At 35.1% G+C, this 24,765-nt stretch overlaps 1 protein-coding gene across 4 annotated transcripts; it reads right to left on the bottom strand.

The window, feature by feature from the left end:
• Window positions 1-263: 263 nt before the first annotated feature.
• LOC127107859 (uncharacterized) lies at window positions 264-5,417 on the bottom strand. 4 transcript variants are annotated; one of them, XM_051045202.1, is made up of 3 exons: window positions 5,344-5,417; window positions 1,134-3,693; window positions 264-1,028 (listed from the first exon to the last, which is right to left on the bottom strand). In XM_051045202.1, the coding sequence occupies exons 2-3, from the start codon at window positions 3,645-3,647 to the stop codon at window positions 750-752; spliced, it is 2,793 nt and encodes a 930-aa protein (XP_050901159.1). In that variant the 5' UTR covers window positions 3,648-3,693; window positions 5,344-5,417; the 3' UTR covers window positions 264-749. The 4 variants fall into 4 exon arrangements, with proteins under 4 accessions (XP_050901159.1, XP_050901157.1, XP_050901156.1 ...); XM_051045200.1 differs by lacking the exon at window positions 5,344-5,417 and adding an exon at window positions 5,103-5,242; XM_051045199.1 differs by lacking the exon at window positions 5,344-5,417 and adding an exon at window positions 5,013-5,208.
• Between the last annotated feature and the right edge of the window lie 19,348 nt (window positions 5,418-24,765).

Below are 24,765 nucleotides of genomic sequence, written 5' to 3' on the forward strand. Positions count from 1 at the left end.
ATTTGAGATCAAACAGTCAATTTTGAGAGCAAACATTTTCAGTGACAAGTATTGTAATCATGTTAAAACTTAGTCAATGCATAGTATACACTTCAATTTATCCCCATGCCAATAATCTCCAGTGAGCTGGCTAGCAAACATTTCTGATTTTTCTTTGTTCAAGTAATGGAGAGGATAACTCTGCTATTTTTATTTATTTACATTTTGTTTTATACAATGACCAAGAGTAAAATCAGCACACTGTTTTCTGCAACACCAAGGTATTCTGATTGGACTGTTTCTTATTATACCAGACAGCATAAATGAAGGTGAAATAGAAGAAAGTTGCGCATCGAAAGTCCTTAGACTTAGTTTTTCCCACTTTCTTTTTACTGAAAAAGGAAAAGAGAAACTGACAATAGCATTTTTTCCTGCCCCTGTATAAAGGTAAGTGGTAAAAGAAAAGTGTAACGAAACGATCCAATTGCAAGAACAACATATATACTGTTTTTGCAATGCTATTAACTAGCTAGCTATTCCTCAACTACTTGAAGATCTTAACAGCTAATACCTATGAAAAAATCTCTTCAAACCAGTGTCATTGTAGATCGCGTAAAAAAAACGGTTTGTTTAAGTTCCGCTACGCAGCAGTGCTATAGCCCGCTATTTGACTACATTTTATACTAAATAGTGTATCGTGGAACAATAGCAATTTTGTTCAAATCCCACTATACTATAGTGCTATAGCGCCGCTATTTAACGACACGGGTTTAAACTCTGCCAACAGGGGAAAGAGGTGGCATTGGAGTATACTTCATAGGTGTTTTCCCATGATGTCTGCTACTGTTATTATTGGAACTTGATTCCTTGAGGATCTCTTCTCTCATGCTACCGATTTCCAAGGAACCCGGTTGTTTCCGGCTGCTTAATAAAACAACAGAAATGAAGAATGCCTGCAAGTGACTGATTGTTGAACTGAAATCAATTGAGTAGAATCCATTCTTCAATGGCACCAAAGTGAAAATGAGCGTTTCTTGCTCAGCTCCTTCCTGAAAGCCGTGATAACCATGTGTAAAAGAGGGTATCCACATACCACAATATCTATAAATGTATACAAAGCATGCCATCAAGTATAGAATGTAAAAGCTATATACCTGAACAAAAAGCTGGAAACGATCCTGGTAAGGTTTATAAGTTCTCTGGATGTTTGAACTCGGGTTCTGCTCGTGAAGCACAAGGAGTTTGCAACCAATGTCCCAACCTCCACAATCACACGATCCCCCAGTTTTCCATCGATGGATCAACGATGAAGGTTCACCTTTGTTTGGTGAACCATGTACACCACCTGGAAGTATAACTGTAGAGCTAAACGAGATATCATTTTCTCCTGACCTGCACAAGCATATTCCGTCTGCCAAGCACTTCTTCTCATGCAAATTATAATCACTATGAATCCGTTCATTGCTCAACTTTTCACACAATGTCTCAATAACAACAGCAGCAAGCTCCATGCTCGGTATGAACTTTGGGGGTGCTTGATCCGTCTGATTGACATCAACACCCAATAGGACATATTCTTTAACCATGCACTGTCTCTTGGAGTTCTGATTGATTGCTTCAGTGATTTTGGAGGTAGAAGATTTCATCTGAGCTATGAGATTGTATGCATAGCCACAACTTTTTTCTTTATTTCCATGACTCATCCATCCACCACTCTTTTTCTTAATTTCATTCACCAAGTAGAATGTAAAACAGCAGCCTAAATCATTCTTCTCCTGTGATGCTAAACTATTCTTTGTAGCAGCATAAATCTTTCTATCGTCATTGAGCACAAACTTAAACAAAGGCATGCCATTCGTTACTGTAAGCTGCAAGAGACCTTGGATTGATGATACCTTGCCCTTACCATCCTGAAGCGATTTTTTAAGACCAATACTCCTGAAACTGACGGAATTCATTCTTCCCTTTTGTTTCTGACTGCTTTCACCTGAATGGTGTGTATCTGATGCCGCCTTATACTTCATTATAGGGTCTAATAACCTCCTGAGAGGACTTGATCTTGTTTTGTTTTGACTATTCGTCTTTTCTTTGCTTGAATTATCCCAACGAATAGAAGATTCAGGTGTCACTGGACCAGACTTTGAACAAACATACTTAGAACCAAATTGTGAAACCGCGGGGCCTTCCTTGAAACTGAAACTTCTGCCGATTCGACTTAAGCTGAAGCTAAACCGACGGTTGTGGGATGATGGATTCACACCATTCTGAGAAGTCAGCTCAGCAGTTTCTTGGTCCAATGATTCAATCAGATTACTGAAAGCAGACTGAATGCTCAGCCTATTTTCTAACACATCCTTTTCAAAGCAAGCAGCTTCAGATTGCATACCAGGCATTTTCTCTGAAACCACAGAACAAAGATTCATCCCAAGATCAGTACTAACGCTGTGTTGCATTGATCCAAAAAAAGATGTATCCTCAACCACTGAACGGCGTCCACTTGAACGTCGAATTTCAGGACCTACATTGCCAATGTAATCCTCCTCAGGAACGGAAACATATGATAAACTACTTCGGCTTGATTCTGGACAATTTTCATCTGATGATGTTCTGAATTCAGAAAGCCGAAAATCATCTGAAGAATTTGAGTCGGGAGTTTCATGAGGATAGAGCAGCACAATATTACTTGGCTTGCTATGGTCATTTTTACAACTATTGTCTGAACCTGGCTCCAGCAACCGATTCACCTTTATCCTGGACTCATTGTTGTCAGAACTCATTTTTTTAGAACTAAATGATGCCCCTTTGCCTTTTGATTTTACTGATGACTGTATCATATCACAGCTGGACTTGCGATTTCTCTCTTTTTTCTTGTGGTAGTACTCATCATCCTTATTCTTACCATTTACATTTTCACAAGGAATAGAAGATGAGACCCTGTGGTGCCTTGATTTTGATGCAGAGTTTCCAGCATCTAAAGTTCTTTTAATACTGCCATTCCTCCTCTGCTCATTTCCTATGCTCTTGGTTCCACTTCTAGAAAATTCTAATTGTTCGATATTCTCAAAGGGAAGTTTGCTACTTTGAGGAAGTGATTCCTTGTTGGTCGGTCTGAAATCTCGCAAACTTTTTGTGTCGTCAAGTTTTTCCCTTCCACCAGCACTGAGGGATGATATAGTGACTATTCTTGATGATGATTCACCTCTATTGACAGATGTGAAATGATTAGTTAGTTCTTCTGGTATATGCTTGTGCTTCCATTTCTCGAGTCGAGACCAATCTAGAACACCGACATTGAATGCTTTCTCTTGAACATTTTCCAATCTATCATTATGCAGGAGATAACCTGGCAAATTAGACATGTGTTTTACAAGCTCATCACGTCTATTTCCACTTCTCTTCGCAGTTTCCCTGTTGCGAATGTTTCCTTCCGCATCCTGCTTTGCTTTCTGTTTGAGATCACTGCATTGTGGACCAACACCACTCTTTGACCTCAACTTATCTGCACCCTTTGCGTTCGTACTCCGATTTAACTGTGGCAATGCAGAACTTTCTTTAGCTATCTTCGAACTGCTATGCCGTTTTGAGCCGAGCTTTTTGAATTCAAATCCAAATACCATGTCCTCAGAAGGTACCATAAATTCATTACTAGGCTGTAAATTGATTGGCATGGCACAACAACCCCTCAAACTTCACAGTTCACTCACAAGCAATTATCTGTCATAACATGTTCACAATTTCATCAAAAGAATTTGTACAACATTGTAAAATGCTACAACTCAACAGAGAACACTCTCCATTTTCTAGTATTTAAATTCAACACAAACTCAAAAAACAAATAAGGGTTTGTGAATATCTAGGTACAACCTATGACACAATCAACAACCAATCAAACAATTAATGAAGGAAAAATCTGGTAACAATAAAGGCTATGCCATTTTTCTATTGCACCAAACAAAAACAGAAACATTGATGCTGAAAACATTGAAACATGATTTTGACATTTGTCTATAAAGAATATGGCAGAAAGCCACGTGAAAGAGAAAATAATTCAATGCATTGCACAAAAAGGAAACACACATAAACCTTAACAAAACCTTACAGTTTCTAATTCAACTAACATTTTAATTCAATGAATGAAGTGATGATATATACCCAAGCTTTTAAAAAACAGTCAGCATCTGCCAAAACGGCCGCAACAAAACTATATCAACAAATACCGATACGGATACCACTATTCACCGTTTATATATTAAAGAACAAAAGAAAAAATTGTATTTAATTCACACCGTGACGACCGCATTCAGCGTCGCAACACCTCAAACGACCGAAATCGCAAAAGCCTTTACACGACAGATATTTAAAGCATTACCTAAACCTCATTTCCAAATCTGATTAAATCAACTCCACTAAAAATAATCAAATCCAAAACAAAACCCTATAAATCAATCAATAGTACACTAAACTACTAGTCCACATAAAATAACAAATTGTAGTTAATTCACATCGGGACTACCGCATTCAGCGCCGCAACAGCCTTTACCCGACTTATATTTAAAACATTACCTAAACTTTATTTCCAAATCTGACTGAATCAATTCCACTAACAATAATCAAATCCAAAACAAAACCCTATAAATCAATAGCTAGTACACTAAACTACTAGTACACATAAAATAAATACTCAAAACAATGACTATGATATATACCAGTTAATTAATAACGAAAACGACGGATTTCTAAATTTTAATACTCTACACTACACAAGCTCACAAATCGATATAAACCGATTTAATAAAAAAAACTGAAAATCCACGGTAAGGCCTTGTTTGGCTTAGAAAAAAGCAGTTTTAACAAGAACAAAAACAGAAACTCTTCATCGACTAACAATAACAAACAAAACTCACATTTCAGATTCAAGAACAAAAGCGATTATATAATTAACAACTAAATTAACAACTAAATTAAGAAAATGCGGCATTAAAATGGTAAAATACAGAGAAATTCTAAGGAATCAAGAAAATGTAAGAGATTACCTGAAAAGAGAAGAAGAAAAAAACGAAAACGATTTTGAACGAGGAAGATTAAGATACGAAACGTAATTGAGAAAAGAAAAGAAAACGCACGTAGTTTAAAAGCGAAGTAAAGAATTGCAATGAAGGCACTGTTTGGATGGAGTAATCTAATCTAATAATAATCTTCCATAATCATTTTCATTCTTTCTTCTTCGTTCATTTACGTATATATATTTTTAATTAACTAATTTTTGTTTTTGATTTTTGTATTTAATTTTTGTATTTATGTGCCGCGTGTTTTTTTTATGGAGGAAAAGAAAAAGGAAAAGGAGAGGAAAAAAAATGTGCTTACGTTGGTATAGGGAAAGGGAAGAGAGAGAAAGAGAAAGTGGGAGGCAAAGAGGGCGTTATGTTGAGTGAGTGAAGTGGGAGTGTGTGGAGAGCGTTTCGCTTTCAGATGAAACGGTGGACAAAAAGAAGGGAAAGTGGGGCCCACTGTTGTGGACTTGTTTGGGTATCGCGAATCCCGATGGGTGTGGTGTGGGGCCGGGTTACGTATTGCCATTTCTGAATGATGCTAAGGGCATTTAGTACTTTTTGCAGATTTTTTTGGTTTCTTGTATTGATTTTAAAATAGAGAAATGCTAACTAGGCCCCAATATATTAGAAAATAAAATAATTAATTTTTATAAAAAATAATTTTTTTATTTGATATTTTTAAAGAGTGTTCGGACACATCTTTAAAAAAAATGCAAAAATTGGTTTGGCCCGGCTGAAATGAAGAAGAGATTATAATGTGTTTATTAAGTTTAAATGCAAATCATATTGTTCACAAAATATCAAATAAATGTTAAAATATAAGTATATATATAATTTATTATTCAATTAAAGATACATTTATATAACTTAATCAAAATACCATATATTAATTAATAATGCAAACAATATAAGATACAAAGAAAAATTGTTGGATATATCTATAACTCTCGGGTTCCTCTTCTGTTTTGGTATTGTAAGGTATGTCGTGCCTCGGCTATCATGGTCTCTACAATGACCCTCCCATCAGTGTTTTTTTGAAACTATGATCTCTTTATGTTTCACCCTAGCATGCTCCTATTATAATATTTTCTGATGAACTAACCTAGATGGATATCCCTCTCCATCCGTTGTCATGTAACAATGTGACAATTTAAAAAACCATTGGATGTAACTATATACGATACTCCATTGGTGAGGAGATAACACATTAAGTACATCCTTTAAGACCAGATGATCATGGTACTCCTCAAACATCTCATCAACATTTATGTGGCGGACTGTGGGAGGAGCAACAACGGTGAGGGCTTTATGAATACCCTTCAGATATCCAAAAAGACGCATTACTCACTCAAATAGATATGGATACATCGATCGTGACCCACAAGCCAACCATCAAGAGTAGAAGTATGTCTCAACGGATGGGTGTGTCTCTTGCTGATCCTCGCATAATGTGAAGTTTATATCATCTAACGTGATGCAATCAATATAAACAAAATGGTTTAGTCGCCTGATTCCCTCTGAGCGGGATGAAGGAGCAGACATGTGGCAAAATCTCGGTGTAGTCATCCACATATGCTCAGCCGCAGAAACGTGGAAAGTGCTGAAGAATCCATTCTTGAAAATGGTTCAGATGAAATATTAGTAACACTGTAACACAAGTGTTATGAAATATTAATAACAGTAAAAGTGCAAATATGTTACGGTAAATAGGGTGTTGCTTGTTGTCATATGTCTAATATTCCATATACAAGCTTCACCTAACTTGGGCTAGAGGTAAACCAAACAAGAGGCCCTCTAGTCGTACCCATGAATCATCTCCAAGTCAATGAATTATCTCAGGTAGACGACATTGACATAGTATACACTTTTGTCCACAAATATGGATGTGCCAACCAGATACATTAGGTATAACCTCAACGCACATACTCTACGATATACAACATGTGTATCATCATCGTCTGCCTTAACTACCACATCCAGGTGGTATCTCTGTAGCTTATCCTGAAATCCAAATTCGATATGACATCCTCTGGTGTCCTCTATCTCCTGTTGGGCATCACTTGTGCCAGCTCCAAAATATTACAACATCATGTCTAGTGTATCAGGTCTAGTGATTATGAAGTAGTTTAATAATCTTCTTATGATCCAAAGATGTAGGAGGGGTGACACATGTAATACCCCGATTTAATTATTCTCCTATTTAATTATTTATTTAATTGAATTGAATATTTTATTTAAATAATTATTTTATGAATATATGATATGTTTGGCCGGTGAAGGTATTTGTGGTGTTTTGTGCTAATTAATTGGGTTAGTGGTAACTGATTAATTAATTAATTAGAATTTGGTGAGAATTTGTTGAGTTTGACCAGTTTGGGAATTGAGGGAGTTTAATGGTGAGTAAAGGAAAGTTGGACTTTAGGTGGGAAAAAGTGTAACTTAGAGACATTAAAATAAAATAGTATATATTATGAAGTTAGACCAAAACTAGGTTTTTAGAGTTATTTTCTATCACTACGTGAAAACAAGGGAATATGAGAAAAGAAGCTTGAGAATGAGTGATAAGGTTTGAGAAAAGAGGTCTTAGAGAGCTTGCTTTGCTGAATTTTCTAGAGTTACAATGTAGGGGGGATTCCTCATCTATGTATGCTTAATTCATGAAAGGGTAAAGGGTTTTTCCTTAACCTCCAATATGATTTTCTCTCTTTTGTTGATTTATGTTGTATGATGAACAATTGATTGAAATTATGTTTTTATGTCATGATGTGTTTGTAATTTCGTGCACTATTTTTGTGTTGATTGTGTCATATGTTGTTTGTTCATAAACATGAGTTTGAATATGAAATTGGGACTTTTAAAGCATGAATTAATTCTGTTTTTTGTGGTTAAATTGTTGGAATAACATGTTAGATTAATAGGAATTACCAAGTTTTTACGTTGGAATCATGTGGGTATTATTTCTAGATTGTGTAAAGGTGTTTGGGTGGATATTCGTAGGTTCTATCATAGCAGAACAAAATTCTGCTTCAGTTAGCAGGGTGACGGGTGTCACCCTTATGACGCCATGGGCATCATGCATTGTACAACGTTGACGGGTGTTAGGGGCGTGACGGGGAGACCGTTATGGCCTCCAAGCGAGTGTGACTTTCCAGGTCATCACAAGTGTGATGTGTTGGATGATGGGAGGGATGACTGGTGTCATCCTAGTGATGGGTTACCCGTCATTGAGTCAAAATGTGTATTCTGACCACATGAGTTAAGTTTTGATGGTGGCTTTGTCGGGCGGTCAAGGATCGGCTACTATTTTGGTCTATTGTGTTGAGTATGAGCTGATTAATTAATTTATATAATTAATTGAGTAATATTATGCATACGTATGAATTATGTATAATTATGAGTATGTGTAATAAAAGTAAAAGTATGATGTGATGTTGATTTATGTTGATGAGGTGTGTGATTTGAGATGTGAACAACTAATGATGTAGTGAAAATATATTTTGTTTACAGTCAGAGAGGGATTGTATTGCATTTTTTTTGTTGAGTATTTATGTATAGTCAGAGTGGAGTGGCACTGCATTTTGTCTATGACATTCATCATATGTGTCATTATTGTGAAATAGGCATGTTCGCTAGTTCAGAGTGGGGACTAGTGACTTGTCCCAAGCCTTGAGTGGGGGCTTGGAGCTCAGTGACATACTGTTTCTTTGAAATTAAATACAGATTTCTTTGGAATTCCATATATACCATTCTAGGACGATATAACGACAATCCACATTTGTACCTAGAGTTGTTTGTCTCATACACAAACATTGTATTCCTTCTTTTTTGGCTAAGACATTGTTTCCCTCTATGGTACAAATTCATTTTCTCTTATGGATTCCAATATACCCATACCCTTGGTTCCAAATGAGACCATCCAATCACTTTTACCAAAACCTTCAATTTTGTGACCTTGGTTACTTTTCTTTATTCATTTCGTTCATCTTCATGATGCATTCATGTTCTACATTCAGTCACTCTATGTAATATAACCTATCTTTAATCTAAACACATTATCTCTTTGAGATCCATCTTGTGTCTGCTTGTGAACCAAGAGTTGTTTGTCTCGTACACAAACACTTAATTCTCTTTGTTTTCGGCTATACCATATATAGTGGCAAACGCTTTCGGCTACCAACATATTGGTCAACGCCAATCTTACTTTTGGGTTCAGATTTCATCCCTTGTTAGAGTTCAAATCACAATCCTTTAGTTCAAACCATATTGTTATCACAACTTCTTTTCACCTCCCATCATTTGTTCTATGAACTACGGAACTCTGAATTCCTTATTGCACTATAAGGATACGTAGGCATGAGGGCCCTAATCCTCACCGAGCACCTTATCTATTTATTTTCTTTTCCCTTATTCTTTTACGAATAATCTTTAGATATAACACCCATTCGAGAAAGAACGATCAAAACGGTTCCCATGGAGTACCATGGAAGTTAGGGGTGATAATACCTTCCCCTTGCATAACCGACTTTCTTACCCAGTTTCTCTTTCCCCGAGTTTTATCGATGTTTTCCCTTTCATTCAGGAATAAATAAAGTTCGATGGAGACTTTGTTATATGTTCAAGTTTGCGATGCATTCGGGTATATTCCCGCTAACATCAACTGGCGACTCTGCTGGGGAGTTTGCTTGTAGTTGGAGATCTCTTCTTGAGTATCCCCAACTTCAGTTGACGACTTTGTTGGGGATACTCTGCTACTTGGAGTATTTCCTAGTCCCTAAAAGGAGTCAAACCTAGTTTTAGTTATTTCCTCTGTTTGTTTGGATTTTTATATTTGTTATTGTTACTTGTTTGATATTATTATGACATGCTTTATCAATTTTGTATATTATTGTCTTAGATATATCTGTTGTGTTCATCTTGTGGATGGGTTCATGATGCTATTGAGTGAGAAGACCAATACGCATGCTTAAAGAGCTTACTCATGATAGGAGGGAGCCTCATATTGACTTGCCGGACATAGTTGTCTTAAGGGGAAGGTATGAGGACCCCACTTAGAGTAGATTCTTTTTGGAGTTTTGCTGGCACTTAAGTTATTTTACACTGATAGCTATTCTTCCAAAAGGGATCCATGACTCTGAGGACGTTTAGTTAACACATGGCTTTTGAAGTTGAGACTTGTTCTTACTTAGAGTATATGCTCCCGAAGATATTGTTGGCTCACAAGTTGTTTTATGGTGACGACGACATTTTCGCCTCAGTATCCGTGACTCTAAGAATCTTCATAAAGTCTTAGAACCTACCTTGTGAGGGACTATGGGCTCTATGCAGGAAACTAAGCCTCAACATACCTTGATACGTCTGACCTCTAAACTTGTGTTGAGAAGTTTGGGCAGATTATTCATATGGGACAATTGGATCAGTGACGTCGCATTGCATGACATCATAATAAAATCGGCTTTAGCATGTGTACTCTTGGGGAGTCCAAAGTTTTAGTTTGTGTTGGAAATCCTAGAATCTTGGAGTTCTCTGAGAGTATGGATTTTTTTTCTTTTTTGCATACATCTCATCCATCCATGCATTTATAACCTCTACAGAAAACGAAATGCTTATACTGTCTCCCTTTCTCCAGCAGAAAGGCAACGGTTCACCAACACTAACTGCCAGAGAACCATGGAATAAGCTAATCATGAGGAAACTATGTGCAAGAAGAGTTTGGGTCACAATCAAGGCAGAGCTGACATGACTTTGGGACTATTCTTTGACAGTTTGACAATGGACCTCTCAGATTGAGTTGCAGTTGTCAAACAAACTGAGAATATACTTAAGAGGGATGACATACAAAATGTAATTGCAGGCATTCTGCCACTGCCTCCCTAAGAACAATCTCCCCTACCACAGAGGCTTGCTCAAAGCAATCAGAAACTAAAGCAAAAGCAAATTAACAAAGAGAACAATGATCAGGAAAGGAGACATCCTCGTTATGATCTAATTCCTATGTCTTATGCACATCCGCTACCTATATTGATTAATGTTGGGGCAATTATGCCCAAACAAATCGAGCCTTCTAGGTTTCCCTACCATTGTAACCATGACCCTCAAGAAAAAAGTTCAAGAGCTCATTAACCAGGAACTGTTGTGTTTCACCTCTGTAACAGTTGAGGCGCCTATTGAGAAGGAGTTTGAATATAAAAGTCCTCAGATTCAGGTGCAAGTTCCTCCTTCAGTGGTCCAGCCTGCTGTGCGGTATCAGTATCAAGGATATCACCCTGGAATGCCTTTAGCCTATCCCGAGGTATCGTCCTCTATTGCTATTGCATCTCAGCATACTTATCCTGGGGCACCATACGTCCCATTTGGAGTTCAGTATAGTCAGACTTCCAACCAGACAACCAACCTCGGCTTGGTATACTCTGCTCAGATGTTCCCACCAGTAGCTACTCCTTAGATTCATTCTCCGCTGCAAGTACCTTTGGTGCATACACCATACTACTCAGTACCACCTAGTATCACGTCCCAGTATCAACAACCTACTCAGGCTCAAATTCTAAAAAGTTAGCAAACTGTGCCATATAGTCACCAAGGGCAGAGGCAGAGCAAACATTATGATAAGAAACGTCCTCAATGTGATCAGATCCCCATGACATATGCTCAGTTTCTACCTTACCTTGTCCATCATGGACTTGTTGTGCCAAAGGAGATTTCGCCTTCCACTTTTCCTTACCATTGCAAGCATAATCCTAAGGCCTCATGTGCTTACCATGTTGGGCATATAGGACATTCTATTGAGGATTGTTGGCCTCTCCGAATAAGGTACAAAAGCTTATTTATCAAAAGATCTTATCCTTCTTTGGGGAAGGGCCTAATGTGAGGATTGATGATGGTGAGTGCATTCATTGATGAAGAATGCTCAGAATTGAGATTGCATCTACAGAAGAACAATCGGGCTAACCACACGAGCAATCATGATGTCTTTCAATCTTTTCATTTGTAATATTTTCTTGTTTGTCAATGTACTATTCAATTGTGAACTTGTTTGTTTTGAATAATAATCACAATAAACAAACGTGCATGTTTTGAATAAATCCATTCGTGTTCACTCATATTTTATTTTATTAGTATCAAACTATTTTTCAAGCAAAATCAAAAGAGAATGTCGTAAATTAAAGTACGAACGATCACTGCCCGTATGCTTTTGAATAAGACTATGCTGATGATGTAAGGCATTGTTCGAATCCCTAAACACCAGAGATATAAGGAAGATAATCTCTAGTCAACCCTTTTAGTCCTTGAAGTAAGAGTTTCTTTCTTTACATATAAAACCCTCAGTCTTAACCAGGGGCAAGGTAGTCTTCAGTTAGTTTGAACTTGCATTCAAATTTCAGAAGGAGAATATCTCATCAAGTGATCCCATCCCTCTCAGGAGGATTGAATCACAGATTCAGAATGGCTATCCCTTACCAAAAAAAGGAGCGAGACAGACACGACCCTTGCAAAAAATCAAGCAAGCAAATGTCACAAGATTTGCTCCAATACAAAAAAGATGAGAAATAAAAACAAAACATCAAAAGTAGAAGAAAAGCCCGCTAAGTCAAGAACGTGAAAACAAGATTGACTTAGGAAAAAATTAGGGCATCCCGGTAGACTGCAAATCCCAAAGGATCAGTCCAGGAAAAAATAAGGGAAAACAGAAAACAAAAAGAGAGGATCAACAACAAATTCCTTAGCAAAAGCAAATTTGTGTGACGACAAATAAGAGGTGAGTTATTATCGCTCCAAACTCTCAGTGGGCTCCATAACCATAATTGTTGATATTCAAAGTCCTTTTCTAAAGGATGAACGTTTGTTTTGAGCTAATTGAATGTAGGACTGGAGAACATCATGAAGAACGAGTGGGTTAGAATAGGTTTTGAGCCTTATATCTTTTCTTTCTGAAAACTTGAGCCATGCCATATTACAACCCTCAAAAGAGCTAATTGAAGTAGGGTTTATTTCGAAAAGCATATTGTGGTAATATCACGTCAAAGCTGACTCCTAAAGATTTGCTTGTCATTTGTATTGATACTGATATGGAATTCTAATTAGTGATTCATTCATTATATGTCATAATCTTAGTGAACATATGTGAGTTTCAAAACTTGCATGAGCATAACATTATAATTATCATTTTCAAAATGAGCATTTTTACTTACGAATAGGCACTTGATATCAAGAAAGCTTACACAATGGAAAGGTTGAACATTTCTTTTGATATCCCAAAACACAGATCTCTTCAGGATTCAGTCAATTTGGGGCAATCACGTCGAGATTCGACAAATCTCTCCGAATCATCCAGGAAGGGACAAAATTACTTCAAGGCTCATATTGGGGCAGACCACCCAAGAGCATGAGAAATCAATCATTCCCATAAATGGTTAATCAAGAGGATACAGTTCCAACACACTGGGGCAAACCAGTTTGAGATTTTCATATGACAAGGATGCTTCATAACTTTGTGACTAGTGAGATTCATATAGATACCCAACAGACCGGAGCAAAGGCAAGTTACAAAAGTACAAGCTCCCTCCATGTTCCAAATCAAGCGTAGAGGTGTGTCAATGATGTTGAGCTTGAAGTTGGTAATGGAGGATTATGTCTTAACCACCCTTATCCTAGCCCTAAAGATTCCACCACCCGCAATGTGGGCATCAGGTTAATCATTGCACAAATCATCACCATGTGTCAATCATGTCGCTTCGCTCATAGCATGAAACCTTAAAGGTAAACAAGCAAAACTTTTGGGTTGCTTTGATTACCTCGAAGGTTTTCGATACCTGGAAGCATCTTAATGACTGCCCGATTAGACCATATACCTTTGTGTTCCTCAGCAGGATCATGTGAAATCTCCAGTAGCGGTGGTAACACGAAGTATTCTTTCCATACAATTTCTTTGGTGTAGTAAGTGATGAGTCAAAGTCTCCCTAACACCAGAAACCCTACCTTGTGGATATCATCCATATAGATATATAAACATTCACACATCATAAAATAAAGCATGCATTATATACAACATGCATATCATGTTCCTCCTTTGCAATTGATATCCCCACAAAGTATTTCCATAAGTCCCAACAGATGAACCTATAAAAGTCAAACTGCCATTCCATATTCCATATGCACTTACCTCACATTTCATTTGTTCTCCGCGGGAAAATTTTCGGGCACATTTGTATTTAATCCTCTTCTACCCTGAATACCCGAAAAGCTGTCACGATTTGTACATTTAGGTTCAAGAAGATTAAATAGGGGCAGCTGTCATACCCCAAAGTTTATCTTGCCTTTTGTAGTTTTTTGTCTGACTTATTTCCCATTGCATCTGCATATTCATCCATCATATCACATTCATTTACAATTGTATTTTAAAATAAACATCATTTAATTCAAAGGTTTTGCTAAGGTGGTACTGGCACAACAATATTGGTTGGTTCATTCCTTATGGATCAAGTAACATGGGACTCGAATCTTTGGTATATGTTGGTAGTTGTGTTGATTTCATCAGGACATTGGATATCGGGGTTACTAGGGGCTATCTCGGTCTCTACTTTGTTTGATTCATGGCACAACTGTTCAGTCAAGTTAAAGGAATTGAATTCAAGATTTATTCAAATATACTTAAGTGTTAGAACAAGACATAATTGATTTCAAAAATTTGTTTCAGCACAAAATGTTCAACATTCTACTCCAAAAGGCCACAATCAACGAGTACACCAAATATATCTGTATTCCATCTCTTGAGAGTCTCTAGAACATCCAAGTATCAGAGTCGTGAATGTCGTGCTCCGTGTCATTAATCAATACCAAGCCTTGATCATGTCAATCCTGCAAAATCACGTACAATGAGAAAAAGCCAAGCCATTATGCTTCACACATGAGTCCATGCATAAAAACAAAGGAAAAAAAAACCTTTTTGCATGATGGTAACCGATTACCATGTTTGGGGTAATTGGTTACACTTGGGATAGTGAGCCAAAATACTGCATTTTTCAGCAGTAATGTAGTTTCCTTTGCACTCCAAATCAGTCTCAATGCTTGCATCAATACACATTGCAACCTTTACATAATTATGCAGCAACCAATCAATACCATTCATGCATTGCACCAAGCTCCTAACACTTAAATTCACCAAAATTCCCAACATTGTGAGTTACTCATAACAGTCCCAATTAATTCCAAACCTCATCAAAATAATTCCAAACCTCATCAAACTAATTCCAAACCAATTTAACTAACTCCAAGCCTCATTTAACCAATTCCAGGCCTCAGAAAACTAACTCTGAACCTCTATTTGATCCAGATCTATAATCTATATAAACACATTAGTCTCATCAAAATGGGGGGCTAGCTATCACCAAAATCATAACCTAATCATTCTCTCAAAATCACTCATTGCAAATTCAACTTTCACTCTCTCACTTCATCTTCTCTAATTCCTCTCCCTATACTAAAGCCCAATCACCATTGGAGCAAGCTTCACATTGAAGTTTGTTATCAATTGAGTTAAACCTCTTGCATTCAACATTATTCCTACATTCACATAATCAACATCAACAACAACAATTCAATTCAAAGTTTTTTAGAGTCGATTCTTGAAGAGAAGAAGTTCATAGTAGAAGTAGAAGATTAAAGGTTCAAAGTAGCATACCTCTGGTTTTCACTTCATCTTTTTCATCTCCAACATCAAACTCCAAGAACAAAGCTCCATTCTTGCAGGTCGGTGAATTTTTATCCTTGCTTGTTTGTTGAATTTTTGATACCACAATGTAGCTCATGTAGTGGAGAATAAAACCCCCCAGGTTAGGTGGTTTGATTCTCCTCCATCTCCATTTAATTTCAGATTTTATGCTTAGGGTTCTTGACTTTAATGGCCCAATTTTCAGAATTGATTAACTTTTAGTTAGAATAGATGAGAGATTAGGATATAAGAGGTTTAGAGGAGTAGGAAAGTGGTGTTTTGTTCTTGATTTCAGCCAGCTTCGCCACCTCCGGCGCGATGGTGGTGGAGCTCCGGTGGTGGTTTCTTTCTGACATGAAAATTGGAATATGATGTGTAGAGAAGACAAAATAGTATTGCTGAATTTTCTACTTTCCCCTTTGCAAATTCTGTTGGGCTTAGGCCATTAAGCCCAATATTTTACTTTCCACACCCCTGTTTTACTAGATGCTATCCATACTGAATCCATCAACATTTCTTTGTATTTGGGCTTGTTCTGTTGGGCTCAAACCTCTATTTCCAGATTCTACACCCCTGACCTATATGAATTTATTTATTGTTTTTCTCATTTTTCTTGCCTTTTTATTCTTTTTTCTTGCAATTTAACTCACGTTTGAATTATTGATTGTGGTTTTGATTGTTTAGCCCGATTAGAAAATATTAGGAAGAAATCACTTTTTATGTTAATGTTCATTTAGGAATTTAATTAGATGTATTAGATATTAATTCATTTGATAACCATGAAAAATCCCTAAAAAAAATACTTGATCACCATGTAATTTTGATTAAAACTTTCTCATGATTCTTGACTTTTAATTCATGCTTAGGTAGAATAAAAATTGATTTGTTTGCATTCTGAGACCATGAATCATATTAACTCCATATTAATACCATATCCATGTATTGATTGATTTTAATTCCAATTTTAATGGTGTTATACTTTTGATTGTGGTTATTAGATTTAAATTGAAGATGATATTTCAATTTAATGTGATATGCTTGTATGTCCATTATTCTCACCATGATCTCTACATCATTACATCATCGTGTCATGTCACATTGCATGTCATTTAGTTGTTTTAGCATTTTAATTCCATTTTAGTCCATTCATTAATGCATACTAACTCACTTTGGTTCATGTTTGTGTCCACATGTGGATTTGAGCTTCAAGTACTATCCAAGTTATCCATTGCCTCTAACCCATTCACTTGACTTGTAATGTGTAGAGTGTCATGCCACTTGTATGTTTTAGGCATGGTACATGGTTTGTATTTGTCTAATTTCTTTCCATCTCCCTTTCCATGTTGTAATGCTTACATCCCCCATTGTGGTTCACATATCCCCCTCTCCCATGAAAGTGTAATAGCCTAGATTTATCGTTCTTTTATCGCTTTCATTGTATGCTAATTAAAAAGATACAATCAAACGATAAATAAATCTTTTCAAAAGAATAAAAACACACTTGATCCAATGTCAAGTGTTTTCCAAATTAAAATAAATCAATTACAACGTGAGTGCTTGATCCAACGTCAAGTATCTCTTCTTCCACTCCATATCCTGTCTTTATCCCATCATCATGCAATCCATTATATTCCTATCTCATTCTATCCTTGATCCATTCTCATGCATCAAACCATTTTCATAATAAAACTTGGATGAAAAGTGGAGTGTACATCCTTGTGCACAACACTCCAGTACTTGGGTTATCGGTCGTGCCTAGCTTGAGGGCCCAATGCTTGAATTCAGTTTAAAACACTTAATAAATAAACATGAGTCTAAATCATAATTCTAAGAGGGAAAGAGTGGTTAGGATGAAGTTGTTCTCTTAACTCACGAGTACTATGATTGTCGGCCGTACTTAGTCGATGGTTAGATACTTGGCTTCCTCTAAGTACTAATGGTTAAACTCATAAAACAAATTTCATAATCACAATCAACTCCAAGAGATTATTCTGCCTTAAGGAACTCTTCTTGTCTCCATTGCCTCTTTGTCCAATATCCTACAATATCACTTCCTAATTTCTTAAAAGTATTGCTTTATCCTTTTTGGAACCAAATACCATAATCCCTTTGGGAGTCCAAATACCCTTTACTTCTTGTTTGTCTTATAAGTCCCAGCCGCATAAAACAAACATTCTTTTGTCTTCCTTTGTTTCAGTCATAGTAAGTTGAACTACAAAAGCTCTGACTTTCTCATTGCACAGTAAGAATACGTATGCACGAGAATTCAGATTCTCCGCGAGCTGCCTTATTTATCAATTCTTCATTCATCAATCAATACCATCTTTTGAGATCAAATACAATCTTTCTTGGATTCCATTCATATCCTTTTAGGACGACCTAACCAAAGTCCACCTTGTGAACCAAGAGATGTTTGGCTACGAAACCAAACACTTTGTTCCTTCTTTTTTTGCTAAGAAGCCTGTTTAATCTTCGGTTTAGAGTCTATTACTTCATGGATCCAATATACCATTCTTATTTGGTTTCAAATTATTTGTTCCCTGCAGTGATATATTATTCCCTATACTAAAAAGCACTACAACCAACCCTTGAAGTTATGTTTGTCTTATAAGTCCTTATCTCTTAGACAAACACCTCTCTCTTTGTTTCCATTGCAGTTACCCCTTGAAATTGTGTTTGTCTTATAAGTCCTTATTTGTTAGGTAAACATCCTTTTGTTTCTACCATTTTGTTGGTATAAGTCATACTTTTCATCATTGTTAATCTCTTCCCTTTGTTCTCATGATTCTATGCACTACGAATGCTCTGACTTTCTCATTGCACAATGAGAATACGTAGACACGAGGACGCGAATTCTTGGCGAGCACAATCCTAGTTATTCCTTCTTCTGCCTTAGGGCATAATCCATATATTTCATGATCCATCATCTACTTTCAATCATAATCATTCACCCAGTGACACACCTTTCTTTGAAATCAAATACAATTTTCTTTGGAATTCCATATATACCCTTTTAGAACGATATAGCGGCAATCTGCATTTGTACATAGAATTGTTTGTCTCGTACACAAACATGTTATTCCTTTTTTTTTTGCTAAGACGATGTTTCCCTCTATGGTACAACTTCCTTTTCTCCTATGAATTCTAATATACCCATACCTTTGGTTCCAAATGAGACCATCCAGTCACTTTTACCAAAACCTTCAATTTTGTAACCTTGGTTACTTTTCTCTATTGATTTCGTTCATCTCCATGATGAATTCATATTCTACCTTCAGTCGCTCCATGTGATATACCCTATCTTTGAGCCAAATACACTATCTCTTTGAAATCCATCTTGTGTCTGCTTGTGAACCAAGAATTGTTTGTCTCGTACACAAACACTTAATTCTCTTTATTTTCGGCTATACCATATATAGTGGCAGATGCTTACGGCTACCCACATATTGGTCAATGCCAATTTTACTCTTTGGTTCAGATTTCATCCCTTGTTGGAGTTCAAATCATAGTCCTTTAGTTCAGACCATACTGTTATCGCAACTTCTTTTCACCTCCCATCATTAGTTCTATGAACTACGGAGCCCTGGATTACTTATTGCACTATAAGGATACATAGGCACGAGGACCCTAATCCTCACCGAGCCCTTTATCTATATCTTTTCTTTTCTATTATTCTTTTGCGAGTAATCCTTAGATATAACACCAATTCGAGCAGGAACGATCACAACGGTTCCTATGGAGTACCATGGATGTTAAGGGTACTAATAACTTCCCCTTACATAACCGACTTCCTTACCCAATTTCTCTTTCCCCGGGTTTTATCGATGTTTTCCCTTCCCTTCAAGAATAAATAAAGTTTGATGGCAACTTTGTTGTATGTTCGAGCATGCGATGTGTTCAGATATATTTTCGCTAGCATCACACGCGCTCGTGGAAATGGTGTAACAGAGTCGCCACTGAACTTTATTTATTCCAAAAGAGGAAAGGGAAAATATCGATAAAACCCTCAAATGGAAAAAAATATGGTCGCCGCAACCAAATTCGGGTTTGTGAGTCAATTACGCAAGGGGAAGGTATTAACTTCTCTCACGTCCGTTGTACTCAATGAGAACCATTTATTTAAATTTCTAATTGAATGTTAACTTATGTTATTGTTTTGTTTCACTTATTCTAGTTTATAGAAAAAAGAAAGGAAAATCATTTTAAAGTTTTTTTTGTTAATGTGCCTAACAAGATTTCAAAATTCTGCTCCTACGTATCCCCAGGTGCGATGGGGAACTCAAGGCTACATAGTTCTTTGTTGAAAGAATTTTGGTTGTTGGTTGATTTTAATTTCGAAAATGAGTTTAGTCACACTTGGGAGAAAAAGGCTCAATGACTGAAAATGGTTCACGCTTGGGTGATAAAAGTTGTTTGAAAGAAGACTCACACTTGGGCGGAGCATGATTTTGGATTAGTTTGAAAAAAGACTTGATATTTATCAGGTGTTTTGGATTTTTGAATTGAAAATGGTTTGATGTGTTGAGAATGTTTTTGAGTGGATGACAATTGCTCAGATGATTGAGTTAGACAACTTGTATCCTAACAATCGGGGGAAAAATAGTAGGCACTAGACCATTTCCTTTTTCATCATTTTTATTGCAATTAGATATCATTATGGTGTTTTGAATAGACAACAAATACTCGAATGGTCGAGTTAGACAACTCGTATTCAAGTATTCGTGGAAAAGAATAAAAGGCACCAGACTATTTCATTTTTCGTCTAAGTTATTGTGAAAATAAGGCCACTTAAAATTTGATTGTGAAAGTGGTTTGAGATGAATCAAGTTGATGTGGTTTTTAATGGATGACGATTGTTCGAATGATCGAATTAGATAACTCGTATTCAAACAATTGAAGAAAAGAGTAGTAGGCACTATAACATTTCCTTTTTTATCCTTTGTGAAAAGGCATTTTAAAATGATTAGATGTTTTAATTGAACTTGGAAAAATGCATTCGATGAAAATCGAGGTTTGATTCGCGTTGATTTGAATTTAATCAAAACGAAACGAGTTTTGAAAATTACCGCTTGAAGTTGGACCAAGGGTTTTATTCCCGTTGTGAAAGAAATAAAAAAAAGGTTTGATAATGATGAAATGATGAGATATTTTGAAAATCAACTTGATGTTGATCAAGTATTTAATTAGATTTTTGAAATGTTGATTTTATGTGGTCAAGTTATTTAATTAATCAATTATCCAAATTAATCAAGCTAATTAAAAATCAAATAACAAAATTAATCAATTAAAATAAATTTAATCAATTAATCAAGTTAATTAAAATTCGGTTAACAAAATTAATCAATTAAAATAAATTTAATCAATTAACAAAATTAATCAATTAAAATAAATTTAATCAATTAAACAAGTTAATTAAAAAATAAATTAACAAAATAAATAAATTAAAATAAATTTAATTAATTAATTATATAAATAAGAAAAAATAAATAAAGAAAAAGCAATAAAATAATAAAACAAGAAAGAAAAAAAGAAAATGGTGGTAGCGCATGGACCCCATGCGCCCTTTTTCTTCCCAAACGTGTATTCAAACATGAGAATACAATAGCCAGAAATGATATTGTTAAGCAAATTTTGAAAAAAAAATACAATTAGTGTAATTGATCCACATGTAACTGTCTTGATTTTTCATGAAATCGCATAAATGAATAATGAAAGTTTATCTACTCGATTTCACGAACACAATGGAATGTTAAAGATTTAACAAACAACAACTAAATTTTTTGAAAATTAATCGTTTATAGTAGGATGTTCAAAAACACCAATTTTCCAGAAATTTATATTTCAAGATATTTTGCACAAATAATTAAAAGGTATGAAATATTCTAAGAACATCAACAAGTTTATGTCAAAAAATCTAGTAATAAGTAAGAATCAAAGTTTACCCACGCGAAAAGCCTTAAGAATGTGAAGAACACCGATGAATTTACCAACATGTTTGCAAATTTCCATCACCCTCTAATGAAGTTCCAAATAAGTACCAATCAATGTGATCTGAATCACTCTTCAATCTTCTCCTTTTCCTCTTTCAAATTCTTCAATTAATTTCCATTTTGAACAAATTTAATTAGTGAATGTGCTATCATTTTGACTTTTTTTTTCTTGGTTGGTGATATGGTGATGTTTAAATAGGCTAAGATGAATGTGAATAAATTCAAATGTGAGGGTGAGTTTTGGAGGGAGTTAGAATGTGAAATGAAAATGAAGAATGATTAGGATTGCACCAATTAGTGATCCATGTGAAAAAATGTTTAATCAAGGGTTATGATTGCACCAATTAGTGATCCATGTGAAAAAGTGTTTAATCAAGGGTTATGATTGTATCTAAGTGTGTTTGTTGAAGTTAATTTTATGCTAAAATGAGATTGCAAGTTGATTATGGTTTTGTGTTTGTTTGAAGTGGTTTGTGTAGTGGTTTTGGTTTATGAAAACCATGTGTCCCCAAGTTGAGCTTTGATGCATGTATGCATATTATGGAATGAACTAATGATGATTTAATGCAGAATTTTATCACCACAATGCTTGATTATCATGTTAGTATGCCTATGTTTATGCTTATGTTCATGTAATATTGAATTTTATGGTTAAACAAGGTTTTGTAGGTCCAATGAACATGGTAATGGAGCATGACATGATAGCTTGATGATGAGATAATGATCATGAAAATGAAAACATGAATTGTATCATGGTGTTAAAATGATAATATTGTACGATGATATGTAAAGGAAATGAACTTGATTTTTTTGGACTTTATTGAAAAAAAAAGTATGCATGATTTATGATTTGAATGAAAATTGGTTAATGGTATGATGCAAAAAAATTAAATTAAATTGTTATGTTTGTTTATGAATGAGACTCAAATATGAATGCAAATGTAAATTAGTTCAAAATATGGTAAAGAACAAATAATGGTGTAGTTGACTTTTGTTGACTTTTTTTAAAAGTGTCATATGACTTCTAAAAAATGGCAAAATATGAATGTTAATACTATGGTAAGAAAGAACTAGGTTAAAGCAAAAATAAAAATAAAAAGTTTATGCATCTGATAAATGGATGAAATGATCAAGGGGGCAAAAATGGAGTATGTCATCGTCCACTACACCTCTTGTTAGTTCATCTGATAATGTTTCATCACACGTCGTAATAGATATATCACTTATATGATTGATCTTTCAAGCAGGGTTGACCTTTCTCATGTGTAGCATTGGGCCCCAAATTTTGGGGGGCCCAATTTTTTTTAATTACAAAGGTAATAAATTTTACACCTGTGTTTTCAAAAGTAGGTGTAAAATCATAATTGGTTTTTAAGAATTTATGATTTTATATCGATTTTTTTAAAAACCAGATGTAAAATCATAATTTTTAAAATTGATTTTTTTTTTTAAATTTTAATTTAAGTTTATTTTTTAAATTAGATCTGGATCTCTCGACTAATTGGACCGATCCTACTTCCAAGCCTAAAATATTATCAAATATATCAAAAATATTCTCGAAAAAGTTAAGACTAAAGTTATATTTTCATTTCTTATAAACCAAATAGTGATTTACCGATAAAAAAATTAAAAATGCATTCGTGACTCAAATTTTTCTAGACAAAAATCATCATAATTATTTTATTCCGAGGTAATTCTATTTGAAAAATACTAAAAGTGTATGCGTATCCCAAAATTTAAACGTTCATTTATCATATATCTTTGAAATCTAGTTCATTTTATTAGCCTAACCTTGTTATTTAAAAAAAAACAATTTTAATATTGACTCTTGCGATAAAAGATAATTAAGTAAATTAAAATGAGATGATGTGGTATAGTTTATTAGTGGTTTAATTTCATGATTTTATATTAGTGTATGTATAAAGATATAATTTATTAATAATATAAGTTTTCGTATTTTTTTAAGTTTTGATGGACTAATTGATATCGAACAGATCCTTACGAAACTCAATATCCGGAAACAACAAAGGTGTTTGAATCATGTAAATATTCTCGAAACAGAGGTAGAAAAATTTTTAGCTTCTCTTTCAGAATAGTTTCCAAGACAGATTTCTAACCAGCAGCATGAATTAGCTGAGAATTATATTCAAACTAACTCTTTGGATTTTCAAAAAGTGATGCACAATCTTCGAGTTGAGGTTTCAAATCCATTCCTTCGTCTCTGGGTTTTCAATAGTCAAGTATACAAAGCAAAATGTAAATCTTAACAAAGGCAAAACAGTTCTTCATCTCTGCTACATCACCTAGAAAAAAGGAATGAGGACGCCGACAACCACCATATGAAATTTTCACCGCCTGATATTGAAACTCTAATACAGTTTTTCGTATTTAATTAATTGTGTAATTTTAATTAAATTTGTGATGTGTTGGTGAATTATTTTATTTTGTGTTTGAGGTAGATAGTCTAAGAGGAGAGAGCACATCCTTTAAAAATAAAAAGAGAGTTTTATTCAATTTTAATTGATTTAATTATATAAACTGGAAAAAATAGAGCTCTGGGTAGAAAATAGAAGTTAATAGAATGTTGGGGTGTGAGAGTATTTATCAAGATACGAGGGTATCGTGAGTAATATTAGAAATAAATAATTCAGTTTTATTTATTTTATTTAAATAAATAAATTGGGAGAAAAGGGGTTTAGTTTATAGTACGTGAAATAAGAGCAATTTTGAGAGAAGAGGCAAGCAGGGTTTAAAAGATAGAGAACTAGGAGGAGATATCATAACCAAAGATTAGAGAATATGCAATTCTAAGGTAAGGGAGGAGAATTGTTTATGTGTGGGTGCTTAAGAAAAGAGGATATAGGTGGTTCCTTACCCCCTTCCTTTGGGGTTTTTCCTTTTCACCATTTTTGAATGATTTAGAGCTTAAGATGAGTTTCGTAGAACTCTTTCATAATATTTGTATTTTGATGTCAATTTTCGTGTACTGATTTCATGCCGATTTTGTGTGAATTTATCTGATTAAATTCTGAAATTTGGC

The sequence above is a fragment of the Lathyrus oleraceus genome, chromosome 7 (genome assembly GCF_024323335.1).
Source record: "Lathyrus oleraceus cultivar Zhongwan6 chromosome 7, CAAS_Psat_ZW6_1.0, whole genome shotgun sequence".
NCBI classification, from domain to species: domain Eukaryota; kingdom Viridiplantae; phylum Streptophyta; class Magnoliopsida; order Fabales; family Fabaceae; genus Lathyrus; species Lathyrus oleraceus.

Coding starts and splice junctions, on each gene's coding strand:
- LOC127107859 (XM_051045202.1), bottom strand. CDS start 3,647: ATGCCAATCAATTTACAGCCTAGTAATGAATTTATGGTACCTTCTGAG. Junction 1,029..1,133: donor GTTTCCAGCTTTTTGTTCAG/GTATATAGCTTT, acceptor CACGGCTTTCAG/GAAGGAGCTGAGCAAGAAAC.